General features: G+C 34.6%; 1 protein-coding gene across 4 annotated transcripts in view; it reads left to right on the top strand.

Moving 5' to 3' along the window:
- The window catches only part of HEATR5A (HEAT repeat containing 5A), a 126369-nt gene that overhangs the window by 22597 nt on the left and 88909 nt on the right, over positions 1-14863 (top strand). For all 4 annotated transcript variants that reach the window (XM_042989514.1, XM_042989513.1, XM_042989512.1 and 1 more), the window contains exons 7-11: positions 5736-5896; positions 7051-7306; positions 7922-8077; positions 9671-9921; positions 12077-12188. In XM_042989514.1, the coding sequence (XP_042845448.1) occupies positions 5736-5896; positions 7051-7306; positions 7922-8077; positions 9671-9921; positions 12077-12188 (936 nt within the window). The remainder of the gene's footprint in view (positions 1-5735; positions 5897-7050; positions 7307-7921; positions 8078-9670; positions 9922-12076; positions 12189-14863) is intronic.

Below are 14863 nucleotides of genomic sequence, written 5' to 3'. Positions count from 1 at the left end.
ATTTTTTCCCAGTTGGTTTATACAAACATAAGGGAGTATTACTACTATCCAATATTAATTCTGAAGAGCTGCAGGATATCTTAGAGATCAATTTTAGTTTATAAATATTGCTAAAGGTCCCAAGATTTCATTTTTAAACAGTTCAGTAAAAATTTGAGGGAAAAAAATGAACTCTTGAAGAAATACACTTTATTTAGTCATTGTCTTTCTTTATATATGGTCTTTGCTTTTTTTTTAAAAGTAAATTGTGAAATGTTATCTAATAATAGATATGATCTGTATCTTAGTTCTTTTTTTAAGCAACATGCATTTGATTCCCTATTTTTGGCTTGCCATTTTCTAGGTCGGTATAAGGGAACAATGGTAAAAACAATTGGTAAATAATTCCAAACAACAGATATTTGAAATTCACCATACTTGGACAATTTGCTTTTGTTACTTTTTATTCCCTATTCCTACACTTATAGGCAATGAGCACGGATGGGATATTTTTGAAAACAAGAATTTGCCTGGATCTAATCAACAGTGTATGTAAAACATTGATGAGTAATTGAAAATTTGCTTTATCATTCTGTCTCCAAAAAATAAACAATCTCACACAAATGAAAATGTGATTGTTCTGTAGAACCTTGCTTCTCAAACGTTTGCAGACCTGTAGTATCAGCATCACCTCAAAGCTTGTAAGAAATGCAGAAACCCAGGCCCCACACAATTTACTAAATCAAAATTCTCATTTGAACAAGATCTCCAGATAATTCATAATGCACATTAAAATTAGAGAGGCGTTGCTTAAGAAATCATTATCATTATATAAAGGGAAATTGTTTTTTCTAAAGCCAGTGTTTCTTAACCAGGGATGGGAGAGGACAGTAAGCACAGCATATCACAGTCACATGGGGAACATTAATAAACTACAGTCCCCTCATTCTGAGATTATAAGTAAAATTTATAATAAATTTTTATTTTTATTACAGTTTCTCTAATCTTACAATTCATTAAGACTTTCTTACTTATTGGGTGGTGAGGAAAGGGTGAATAGGAACAGGAAGAAGCCACACACAAAAAAACCCAAACCATAAAAAAAGTTGTTCAGGACAGTTAGGAGTTTAAATCTTAAGCCACCTAAAAAATTAAAGTTAGAAAACATGTTTAAAGTCTTTTGAATTAATCCTTTTGAAAATGTGGATTGCTCATTTCTATAAATGTATCATTAGCGCTGGCACACAGTTGCAGTAAAAAAAGCAAAATGTAGAAATGCATAAGAAATGTGAATAAATAAGTGTATATGCTTTGATGGTAGCACTAAACTAATGCTAGTGTTTTTGTAATCAGATTGAGCAAAGTGAAGAATCAGCTTCATCCACACTAAGAAATCTTTAGGATTTAGCCTAATCTTTTGTTAGAAATTCTGTCATCTTGCATGAATAAATTCTAGCCTGCAAATAATCGAGTTATATTTGTACCACTAAGAAGTGATCTAGGTATCATAATAGAGTTTTTAAAGGTGGGGACTAGTAGCAACATAGTGCTGAATAATTTAGAAAACCAATGCATTGGAGGTTTATATACTCAACCATAATACACAAAGGTTATGAAGTACAGAACTGAAATGATTTTCCTAGTAAAATTAACAGGCTTCATTCAAACAGGTGGTATGTTACTCCAAGGCACTTAAAAAGCAGGGATTGAGTATGACATTTTCCTATCATTGGAACGAGTTGTAGGAATTGGTGTGATCTTTTAATATCTAATTTAATATTGTAAAACCTTCATTTGTAAGCATAATTCGTTCCGGAAGCATGCTTGTAATCCAAAGCACTTGTATATCAAAGCAAATTTCAAGAACCGTTGGCTCAGTTGTGATCACGTGATATTTAGCATCATGTACTACTCGTATTGCAAGACATCACTCATTTATCAAGTTAAAATTTGTTAGAAATGTTTGCTTGTCTTGCAGAACACTTGCTGAACAAGTTACTTGCAATCCAAGGTTTTACTCTATCATTCTCTTACCTGCTCAAGGACATTGCCCTAGGAAGTCTCTCCTCTCTTATATCAGCTTTTCCCTCTCTATTGGATTATTACCTACAGAAACATGATTTTGTTTCTCCCATCTTTAAAAAAAAATAATATATCCTTTTCTGTCTCATTTCCCAGTGAGCTGGAGGTCCATTTCTCTTCCTTTTGCAGCAAAGTTCCTCCGAAGAGTTCTTGATACTGTCTTTAGTTTCTCTCCTGCCATATTTTTCAAACCCACTTCAGTTAGGATTCTCCTCTTTCACTCCTTCAAAACTGCTTTTTTTGTTAAGGTCACCAAAGACCTCCATGTTCATTCATTCATTCATTCAGTAAATATTTGTTGAGTGTTTATACTTGGCCAGTATCTTTTCTGAGTACATGGGTTATGTCATTGAACAAAACAAATCAAAAGTGCCTATTTTGAGCTTATATTCTAATACTCCGCCATGCCAACATCAGTGGGCAGTTCTCAGTTGTCTCACTTGACCTTTCAGCAGTATTTAACTTGGCGGATCCTTTTCCTCCTCTTTTTTTCACTTGCCTATGGGACTTCATTCTCTCTTGGTTTTCCTTCTTCCCCACTAGAAATTCCTGTTCCATCTTTGATGATTCCTTATCTATTTACAGAAGAAGCCCCTTACCTAGTACTTGGTCTTCTGCAGTGTATGTATGTGCATCCTCTTGGTGATCTTACCCAGTTTCGTGGCTTAAATACCATCTTTCAGGGATTCTTGGATTTGTATCTTTAGCCTGGGCACCCAACTCTCATATCTAGCTGCTCCTTTCACATCTCTTTGAAAGTTTGATGTTTCAAGTGAACTTGCCCTAAAGCGAATGCCTGATCTCACCTCCCCTAGAAAATATACATACCTGTTCTACTTACAGGCTTGCTAATCTCAGTTGATGCCAGTTCTGTCCTTCCTTCCAGATGTTCAAATAAAAATTTGGAAAGTCACCCTTGACCCTTATCTCTCACACTCAATAGCTTTTCTACCAGACAATCTTCAAATGTACCTAGAATTGAGACACCTTTAGGATTGGCTAATGATGAGGCTGACGCAGGAATTACCTGAAGATGAGCTTGGAACTTACTGTGCCAGAAAAATAAGGTGCTTCCACTGGCCAGCTCCTTGAAGACAGACCCACTGGTGAAATCCAGGACTGTTAGGCAAAATTAATAATGACAGAAATTTATTATAACTATTAAATAAAAAAGAAATCTATGAGTGCCTACTGAGAATAAATAAAAGAGAAAGTTCTTTTCTACAGTAAATGCTAACTAATAAATATTGAAGGAATGATTGTTAGATAATGACCTTTTGCAGTCATTATAGTAATAATTTATGCAGGTAGGAATCCTCTGTACATAGTTGGATGAAAGTTTGATGGGTTATAGCATATTTATACTGTCTTAAAGGATCACCACACAGGTTGCATAGTAATTACGAAAGGAAAGTTGATATTTTACAGTGGACAGACCTGGCAGACAAATCTCATTCATGTGTTCAAAGATCATAACACCAATGTAGGGACAGACTAACAGTGCCTTTTAATGTTATGCATTGAAAAGGATTATGGCATTACTTAACGTGGTTCTCCTGCCAAAAATTCTGAGGAAATATTAGACAAACTCAGATTGAGTGCTGTTCTATAAATGTTTTCTTCAAGAATGACAAAGTGATAAGGAAAATATGGTAACTCTCAGTGAAGGGGACACGGGAGTTAATCTTACAATTCTTGCAGCTTTTTTTATAACATACTTTTGAAAAGTTTTGAAATAAAAACTTAAAAATACATACGTATGTATATCCAACTTCACTCTTCTACATCCACTTTGATCTAAGCCATCATCGTCTCTTGCTTGCATTACTGAGTTGCTTCTAGTGGGTTTTCTTGTCTCAGCACAGAAGCAAAGTGACAGATTATATCACTGCTCTGCTTAAGGTCCATCATTAGACCCACTCACTTCACTCACATCCTTATAATAATGATCTACGAGGTTCAATGTCTTCTCTCTCCCCATCCTTATACTCTGGCCTGTCTCATACTAGATTCCTCCACTGCTCTGTTCATATAACTCTACTTGAACCCATTGGGCATCATATCCTTCTGAAAGGCCTTTTTGCCCTACCTATTTGCTCTGCCTAGAACACTTTTTCTCCATATATCTGCATACCTGATTCCCTCACTGTCCTCAAACAATGTTTAGATGTCACCTTTCCAATGAATTCCTACCTTGACTACCCTATTTATTTTTTTAAATTTTTTAAAATGTTTTTATTTTTGAGACAGAGACAGAGCATGAGCAGGGGAGGGGCAGAGAGAGAGGGAGACACAGAATCTGAAGCAGCCTCCAGGCTCTGTGCTGTCAGCACAGAGCCTGAGGCAGGGCTTGAACTCACAGACTGTGAGATCATGACCTGAGCTGAAGTCAGACGCCTAACCGACTGAGCCAGCCAGGCACCCCTTGACTGCCCTATTTAAAACTCACAAGCATTTGGGGCACCTGGGTGGCTCAGTCATTTAAGTGACCGACTCTTGATTTTGGCTCAGGTTGTAATCTCATGTTTGTTCAAGTCCCACATTGGGCTTTGTGCTGACAATGCAGAGCCAGCTTGGGATTCTTTCTCTCCCTCTCTGCTTCTCCCACATGTTCGTTCTCTCCCTCTCTCTCTGTCTCTCTCTCTCTCTCTCTCTCTCTCTCTCCTCTTTCTCAAAATAAATAAAACAAACAAACAAAAACCAAAACACACACTTCCCCCCAGTGTTCCTGAGCTGCTCTATTTTTTTGCATGGCTTTAATTACTGCCCAGTATACTATATATTTGGTCATTTATTATGTTCATTATTCTTTCCTTCCTAGGATTTATGATCCATGAGGACATGGATTTTATACTGTTCACTAATGTTTTTCTCCCAAATGCCAATATAGATTTCCATTTGTTTCAGATAGTTACTTCCTCCTTAGTCTAAGGAGTATATTTTTTGTTCATAACTTTGATTAATGGAAGTTTATTTCCCCACTGTGTATGACTTGAGCCAATAATGGTGTCAGAGCTCATGACCATCGTTATTCAGAAGAATGAAAGGGAGAAAATGGGTTCTTTTTTTTTTTTTTTCTGAGAGCTCTTATTCCCTAGATATTCACAGGTAGAAATTCACCTATGTCAAACTGCAGACAAACTTGAAAGTAAACATTCTGCCTTAATTAATCTCTTAATTACTATAGCCTAAGGGCCAACTGAGCAAATTAGTAATATTTAGCTTTGATTTCTCTACAGACTGAGGATAAAAAAGTTGTGCCTGCAGTTGAAAATTTTTAAAAAATAGGACATGTTGGTTAACATGTAACATTTAACATGTAACATTTCAAAAGAATTTTTGGAAAATGAGGGGAGTTTATGTTTTTTATTATAGAGGATGGTTAGCCTTTTAACTTCTTTGTGGAAAAGAGGGTAGTAGGGCATAATCTCAAAGTGGCTTAGTGTAAGATGTCATTGACATGATACTTCAGAATCTGTTATGATTTGACCTCTGAACCCTTGTATAACTTTGTGTGTTAACGCATGTAATGTCCTGTCAGTTCTGCATTTTGTTTGGATTTTTAGTTTATTTTTGTTACAGTTAACATGTTAACCAAGATCATACAAATCAGGGTCATGCATTAAAATTTTAGTCTGTAAAGTGCGAATCACATGTTTTATTCTTTGTTATAGCAGCCTCACGTCAAAGCATGCGCAGAGTATCTCTGGAGGAAGTTCTGGAATTACTAGGAACAGGGTTTCTCCGTGGGAGTTCAGGATTTCTTCGAGCCAGTGGAGATATGCTGAAAGGAACCAGTTCAGTCAGTAGGGATGTTCGAGTTGGAGTTACTCAGGTTAGAGTCACATATCAGTTATCTACGTGTAATGCTCACTGGCCTCTCTAATGAAGATATTAGTATTTGCATATTCCAGGCATAAATGATACTGTGCAGGGTCATCACTTATGCTCTCATATTTATAAAATAGACATGGTAAGGCTACAACACTCTTTAAAAGCTACATTACAAGTAAGAGAACCGTAGTTACCTAAAAGCCAATGAAATAGGCTATTACTCACAATGTGTCTTTAGTTCCTAATAGAAATTTTTATTTCCTTTGAAATACAAACAACATTTGTTTGTTTCTAGGCCTTATGCTTTCATGTGTCTTGTAGTTTAACATGTTTTCCATTGTGCTTTTGTGTGCTTTTACATTTCAGATATAAGGTACACGTTAGGTATGTATCACTCAGTATGGGTAATAATTGTATTTCCATTTTATGTGGTTTCAACTCCTAAGTAAAAATCATAGCATATAATCTAAATTAAACCTAGGAAAAGTATCTTAGAATAAAACAACACAGAGGTCTCTGAATTATCTTGTGTTCTAAATGCCCTTATGGTTCAAAGTGAATGTTGTTAATTCACATATGTTCTCATTGTTTTATACTGTATACAGATGTTAGAGTTCTTGAGAATGTAAGGTATCCCAGTATAATTGTAAACTGAGTATTTCTAAAAGAACAGATTACATAAGAAATCTACTGTCTTTGTATCTCTGGAGTAAGACCAGCCATTAACATTCATGCAAGTAAAGAGCAGTGATTCATCACTGTAAAGTTTCCTTTCACATTTCTGGACCTAAATTCCCTTAGAGTTAGGGTGTTGGAATATATTTAATTCTTATAATGTGTTCATGTTTGATTTGGCTTTTCTTGTTCAGAATCTTAAAGAGCTTGAATTTGTTCAGAGTAGCCAGAGGCACATCCTGCGTATTGGCTGGCTCTGCTCACTATCCTGCAACTTTGCACAGTCTGACCAAATAAAAATGCAGCATAAATGAAATCCCAGTTGAAAGACTGTGTACTTCATATTTGGCTTAATAAACAAACAAAAAATGTGGAAAGAGTAAAAAGAAACAATAACTTATGTATATTTAGTAGAAGAGAAAATATTAATATAGAATTGAAATTATTTTATTTTGAAGATAAAACTCTTTTCTTTTTTAGGCTTATGTGGTATTTGTTTCAACACTAGGAGGAACATGGCTAGAGAAAAATTTTGCTGCCTTTCTTTCCCATATTCTAAGTCTTGTGTCACAGTCGCACCCTAAAGCCACCCAAACTCAGACTGACGCTGTCTGCGGTCGCCGTTGTGTTTCATTTATCCTCCGAGCTACTATAGGAGGCCTTCTTGGAGAAAAAGCTCAAATTGCTGCTGCCAAGGATATTTGCCAGGCTATCTGGAAGTTAAAGAAAGTTATGGGTATGGATCTACTACAACATTCTGTTTTAACAGCTCTAAAGGAATTGTCCTTTCAGAAAAGCTAGACTGGCTACATTAATACAAAAAACACTTTTGTAATAGAAGTCATTTGTTTTAGGGCAAAGTTGTCAATACATAGATGAGGTATAAAGTATCTCACTTGGTAAGAACTGTCATATATATGTTAAGTCTTAAAGGCTGGTGATAATAGTTCCTCAGAATTCATAGTCTTCCCCTAGAAGTTGATAACAGTGTTTTGAAACAATCCATGTCAGTTCCTGTACTATTTTAAGTCCACTCTGTTTATCTCGTATACCAATAAAATTGGAATATTTTTTAGTTTTCCATGAATTCTCCCTTTCAGTGCGACTTGCTGTAAGAGTAATTAAGGGCTGATGGTCAGGTTGCTTGAACTAAATTGGTTATATCGGTTCATTTCTTTCTCAATTAATGCATGTCCCCATTTTAGTATTTCAGTTAACTGCCTTAAGGGTTTCATATATGAAGAGTGGAAGTATTCATTTTTACCTTTATATTTTGTGCTCCTAACACCCACCCCCTACAATATATTTTAATAAAACATTGATGCATAGTTAGTTCTTCTGCTTCTGTCAGATGCTGTGATGAGTGACAGTAATGTGGAGACCCGGCTTGGCTCCACAGATGTAACAGCCAGCCAGCATATGCTGGTGTGTGCTCTACAAGAACTTGGAAATCTCACATACAGTCTTGGCACCACAGCTGCACCTTTGCTGCAAGATTCAAGTTCAGGTATGTGTTGTTTGTGACTCATCTGTATACCTTGTGTTTACTTTTACTCTAGACAACTTTTTTCCAGGGAAGAGAGTCTCCCTCATATAGCTCATTTATTATAGATTCCATTATAGATTTGTTAGAGATGTTTTATGAAGTGTATATAATCAAAATTAAAAAAAATAAGTATATACTTCAGCTTTTTCTTTTATAATTAAAGGTTTTTCTCTAACTCACCCCCTTAGTTTCCCTTTCTGGAGATACTTAAAATAACATGGAAAAAAGAAGCAAACCTCAATTCTTGTCTCTCATCTACAGTGAAAACTTGTATGATACAAGTAATTCACTTCCTCAAAGTTCCTTTCAAGCAGTCTCCATTTTCTTACTCTCTTGGAAAACTAATCACTTTGAGGGGCACCTGGGTGGCTCAGTCGTTAAGCGTCCTACTTCAGCTCAGGTCATGATCTTGTGGTTCATAAGTTTGAGCCCCGCATTGGGCTCTGTGCTGACAGCTCAGAGCCTGGAGCCTGCTTCAGATTCTGTGTCTCCCTCTCTTTCTGCCCTCAACCCCACTAGTGTTCTGTCTCTCAAAAATGAATAAAAACGCCAAAAAAATTTTTTTTCAGAAAATTAATCACTTTGAGAGATAATTCACATACCAAAATTTCACCCTTTTGAAGTATACAATTCAGTGGTTTTGGTATATTCACAGAGTTGTATAACTACCACCACTAATTTCTGAATGTTTTCATCACGCTAAGAAGTCCTATACCCATTAGCAGTCCCTCCCCATTTCCCTTCTCCCAGCCCCTGATAAGCACTAATCTACCTCCTATCTCTATGGATTTGCCTATTCTGGACATTTCATATAAATGAAATCATAAGAATATGTGGTCTTTTATTTAATCATTTTTAAAACTCACTTTGGATGGCTTTTGTCCTTTGACTGTGATATGTTTTTCCTGCTGACTGAAGTTTACATTATGTTTAGTTTGTAAGCTCTTATCCCATATTATTGAAGTAGTAGTCAACGTGAATTGTTACATGTTTCAGTGAAGTTGTATGTTGAATTACAGCAAATACAGACTTTTATTCTTAACTAGTAGTGGTACTCCACTGTCTTCATAATTGGTTACTAGACTACTGAGGACCTAGCAAAGCCTGTTTTATTTAACATTTTATTCTCAGGTAAGAGTGATATGGCATATAGGAAGTGTACTAATTATGTAGATAAATGTGCCAAAAGAGATTTTTTAAAACGAGGAGGATGGAGCATAATGTGACATTTCTTTTCAAGGTGTTTTTGTTATTTATTGATAATTTTTATTCCAATACTAAATGAATAGTGATCTCAAGATCAAAAAGCAGAACATTGGCTTATTTAGGAAATAAAATTTTTATTTTGTGTTTTAATTTAAACCAGTTTTCATGAGACATAGTAGTAGAAGTAATTACAAATAAAAATTATAACTATGTTGTCTTTTTTCTATTCTGGTTTGACTTTTGATAAAGGTAATATATTTTATATCCATGTGGCTGCTTATTCTTTTGACTTTTTTTGGCTAAGTGAGTTTATCTGTAGAGCTAAGTCTTTTTTTCCTGTCCTTCCAGGCATTCTTGACAGTGTCATTTCAGTTATTGTGCATCCTAGCATTTCTGTTCGACTAGCGGCAGCTTGGTGTTTACACTGCATTGCTGTGGCATTACCTTCTTACCTAACACCTCTTTTAGACCGTTGCCTGGAACGGCTTACTGTACTTAAGTCTTCACCTGAAGCAGTGACTGGCTTTAGTTTTGCTGTGGCAGCTTTGTTGGGAGCAGTGAAACATTGTCCTTTAGGAATTCCTCATGGAAAGGGCAAGGTAATGGTTTCATTCTCCACATATGATAATGACGTTGCCAGTTTTTGCTAAAAACATCATCGTCTTGTGTATCACCCAGTCAAAGCCATGTAGGACAAATTTCTGAGCAGTCAGCTAACCTACTTAATTTTTAAATATTATCGAATAATTGCTGTGAAAAATGAAGGGATAGTAAAAAATATTTTACCCACTCTTAAACAGGAGTGCTTTCTGTGCTTTTTATTGGAAATATCTTCCTTTAGTAACAGAATTTGTTCCTGAAGGCTTTGTTTTGCTATATATTTAGCTCTGCCATAGAAGTGCATTTAAGATTGCATGTAAAAAATATAATAAAATAAAATCGCATTGTAAAGGACAAATCTTAAACTTTTTAAAGTAATTTTGTAGGCTATAGTTATAGTATTGTTGGTAATAGTATTTTAAAATTAGTAGTATTTTGAAAATAGTTAATGTTCTTAGGAATCAAGATTTTCCATATTTAAAAAAAGAGAGTTGCAGCTGTAAAATCAAGGAAGTAAAAGCCCCCTATGTTAAATTTGAATGGAAAATATTACTGTTCCCTGATAATTTTTTTCTTTTCAAAAATACTTAAATCCTCACTCTGTCCAGTGACAGGACCTAAAAGCATTGACAACCTGGTAGTAAGGAAAACCCCCAGTGCTCAGATTATGGCTCAAAACCCATTTTAGCAAAAAGGAATCAGAGCTACATGAAGGAACGGCTTGTTCCAGATCTGGGGTAGGAAATGCACAATATAAACCTCAAATATCTTGTCATGCCAGAGAACAAGGAAGTCATCAAAGACTACTGTGTTCATTTTAAAAGAATATAGAAGGTAACTTAAGGGTCTCCTGCTGACCTAAGATGGGATAATGTGTGCACAGTAACAGTGGTTTGAATAACTAGGAATTATAAGTTATCAGAGAATGTTGTTTGACAGTGAAAGCCTTTTTAGTCTAGGGCTTACACACGTATGAGTATTTTTTTAGAAATAAATCACCATTGTTGCTTGCTTTCTCACTGTCACTCTTATGTCATTATTAGTATTATATTTGCCGTTTAGGCTTTACAAAAGAACATACCGTTACTTCAGAGGTTCTAAAACTATTTTGAGGATTGCCAGTACCATTTGAGTATGGTGATTGGCAACTTTGGGACGTGATATTCATTTAAATTCATTCTTTTATTATTTTAGTTATATTTGAAACTAACATATGTATCTTACTAAGCAAAGAATTGCCATTGCATGTATTTAATTAAATTTAATATCCTCAGATTTTACTAGTTTAGGCAGAAAGGATTGGTTCATTCTTGTTCTTATTGAGTGTTACCCATTGGTTATATAGGCTGCAAGTAGTCCTAAGTTAGTAGTAAGTTGATTGGTTTGCTTTATTTATATTTTTATTCTTTTGGTTAGTTTTAAAATATACTAGCCTTCCTGTTTATAAAATTTATATGCCAGCTCATAATACTTGCTGCTTTTCTAGAGGTGTTTGGTAACAGAGATGTTTTCTCAGATAATAGATGCCTCAACATTGGCCTTTGTACTATATAAGTATGCATTATCCATAAATATGAAATATCTGGGTTTTCCTCCTTTGTTTTACAGTACTGCCAATTTCATAGACTTTTAAAATAAAACATTTTTATGAATCCCACTCTACGGTGAAACTCACTTCAATGCGAGACTATTTTGAGTACTTTTAAACTCTGTAGTATATTGCCTCTGGAAAGATTTTCAGCCACTCAGATATCAAAATAGTATGCAAATTTTTAAAAAGACAGATGCCTATGATGAAACTTTTTCTGGTAATTACAGATTTAAGGTAATTGCTTAAAACTAAAATTAACACAAATTCTAATATACCTTAACTTGAACAGTTGTACAATGTCATCATATGTGCTCTACAAAGAATTATAGGGTTGCTGTATACAACCTAATATGCCAGTATTTAACCTTAAAATTTAACAGTTTTTATAGTTTTCTCTATGATGTTGTCCTGTGGTATAGTCTACATGATTGACAGTACTTTTTCACTTTCATTTGTCATGAAGGGTTAATTTTTCAAGAGATTGTTAGTTGCTGTCATTTGTCATTAACCTATAAATTGATATGCTTTTTTTTTTTTTACCTTGTTCTTCTCCATGTAAATAGATTATTATGACATTAGCAGAGGATTTGCTGTGTTCAGCTGCTCAAAACAGTCGTCTTTCAGCCCAGCGCACACAGGCTGGATGGTTGTTGATTGCTGCTCTGATGACATTAGGTAATGACAGTCTTGTGGAAGGTTTACATAATTATGACGTACTCTGTGTTTTCTGAATGTAAAGTATTGTATGATTTGAGGAGACTAATTTTTAATATATGCCAGAATTTAAGTATCTACACAAACATTTTTCTTCTGGCAGTCACCTTAGGAAGCCATATATTTATTCCATTCCTCAAAATGTTTTCAGATCTCCTTATTTGAAATTCTCTTCAAGACCAATTTATGAGCCTTGTTAGGATAAGTCAGTTCAGGCTTAACTCTGAATGACTCTGACTTTTCCAAAAATCATTCACATCCATCTTCAGGGGAAAAAAATTTCCACAATGTAAGGGTTGGCAAGAGACCATACCATAGCCTGTAAATCCAATTCTGTAATTGTTTTGAGAATTGGTAACACTAATAAGATAATTGAAGGGGATAGGGTTCATTATATTTATTAAAAATCAGCAAGTATTTTATGGTCATGACTTTTGTATTTGCATCCTATAACTTTGAAAATCAATTTTATTACTTTTTTAAAGTTGCATTTTAAATCTCTCTTTTATAATATCATTTGTTGCCAAGATATAAAACTGGCTGGATTTAACCAATAAATCATTTTGACATCTCTGAAGTAATAAGATCTAAAAGGAGCTTAAATTAGAGTACCTGGATAGCTCAGTCGGTTGTATCTGACTCTTGGTTTCAGGTCTGGTCATCATCTCATGGATTCATGAGTTTGAGCCATGTGTCAGGCTCTAAGCTCTCAGCACGGGGCTTGTTTGGGATTCTTTCTCTCTTTTTCTGTCTCTCAAAATAAATGAATAAACTTAAAAAAAAAAAAAAAGGAATACTCCCTAAAAAAATTTTACTTTAATTTAATTTAAATTAAATTAAATTAAGCAATCATAATTGACGAACCATTTTAAATAATGTTCTTGATGATTAAAGAGATTTATTGGACTGTATCAGGGTTCAGCCTATGGGCCAAATTTGACTTGCCCTCTGTTTTATACAACCTGCGAGCTAAGAAGAGTTTTTACGTTTTTAATGGTTAAAAAAAATATTTTGTGATCATGAGAATTACATGAAAGTCAGTTTTCAGTGTACATAAAGTTTTATTAGAGCTCAACCATTATCGTATATATTGTCTGTGGCCTTTAAGCACTACAGTAGCTGAATTAAGTTATTGCCAGAGACTACGTGGTTTGCAAAGCCAAAAATGTTTACTGTCTGACCCATTACAGAAAATTAGGCCCCTGGCATAGGTCATCATTTCACCACGTGATGGGGATAATGTGGTCAAACTTTTATTTGCTTTTTACTGGGTGTTTCTTGCCTGCCATATTGATGATTTTGGTTAATTAAAGGAGAAAATAAACTACTTAATAAGTGCAATATTTCAATGAACAAAACTTTTCAGAACAAAGTAATTCCATTGGAAGACGACTACAAGAAATCCCTTCTCTTTTAAAGAGATTAGTACATCATATTTTACTGCATAATCATAGTCAACATACAAAAAAGGATTAAAATTTTAAATTGATATTTTTAATTACTGTGTTTTCTTGGGCTTTAATCTCTTGTTTTATGTGTTATTATTTACCTTTATTATCAATTTTTAGAATATATTGCTAATAACCTAGCAGCTGTCAAAGGTGTCAGTGAGGTTTTTACTCTTAAGTATCATTATGAACTCATAGATTTTTATATATGTGTTTCAATCCATTGCAGTCATTATTCCTTTTGATCCTCAAATTGTCAGTGAAAGCCCCTTCAAGCTGGTTCATGTACCTTTTGACATGAACCTGGTATTCTTTGATAACATGTTTACGTTTGGCATAACAAGATGTCCCAGCTTTTACATTACATTTTCTGCTCCAGGCTTGCAACCAGTCCTTTTCCAAGGAGTGTTGATTCTTTTTTGTGGGAAATGGTATGTAGACCATCTGAGTGCTTCATTAATTTTTGCCTTGAAGTTTTAACACCTTTTTTACATTTTCAGCATTTCCTTTACCATTAACAGTTTCCATCACTGTAAATATATTCACTATTCTGAACTAATGTAAGCTCAAATAGACCACATTCAAATCGGTTCCTCAGATGTAAACTACAGCATTTTTAAAACTTTTTTTGTTACACTTCCCACTTTATCTGATACCACCTGAAATAACTTGGATTCACCTGTAGACATCTACATGGCTTATAGATCTGTGAATGATAAAGTGTGTAGTTTTTGCTAGGTACATTATTCTTGGTGTGAATAAACTCACTCTTGTTTATGTATTCTCTTTGTAATTACTATGTACTCATTTTTATTAAGTTAATTCATATATGTCTCTGAAATGACATTGTAGGAAAGAGGCACTGTTCACTACTGAATTAGTGAGATATCTTAAGGATGTAATGACAAATATATATGAAACTTGTCAACTGTGGGTATTTTCAGTGACTCTACACTTTTTTTTTGTATCTGACTAAATTTTCCCTTCAGAATTTCCTCTTTTCTCACAGCCTAGTATATGTGAATGTGTGTGTGCACATACATGTATTCACACACAAAAACCTTATGGTTACTTACTCTTAATGGCCTTATTCTGATTTCCTTTTTTATTACAATGCTTGGGGTTTTTTTTAGTACTACTTCATCAAAGAAAGCAATGAGCAAAGAGTAAAGAATTATGCTTGTTTTG

This window comes from Panthera tigris, chromosome B3, assembly GCF_018350195.1.
Source record: "Panthera tigris isolate Pti1 chromosome B3, P.tigris_Pti1_mat1.1, whole genome shotgun sequence".
NCBI classification, from domain to species: Eukaryota; Metazoa; Chordata; class Mammalia; order Carnivora; family Felidae; genus Panthera; species Panthera tigris.
The sequence above is the reverse complement of the archived record's forward strand: the minus strand, read 5'-3'. Positions and strand labels throughout refer to the sequence as shown.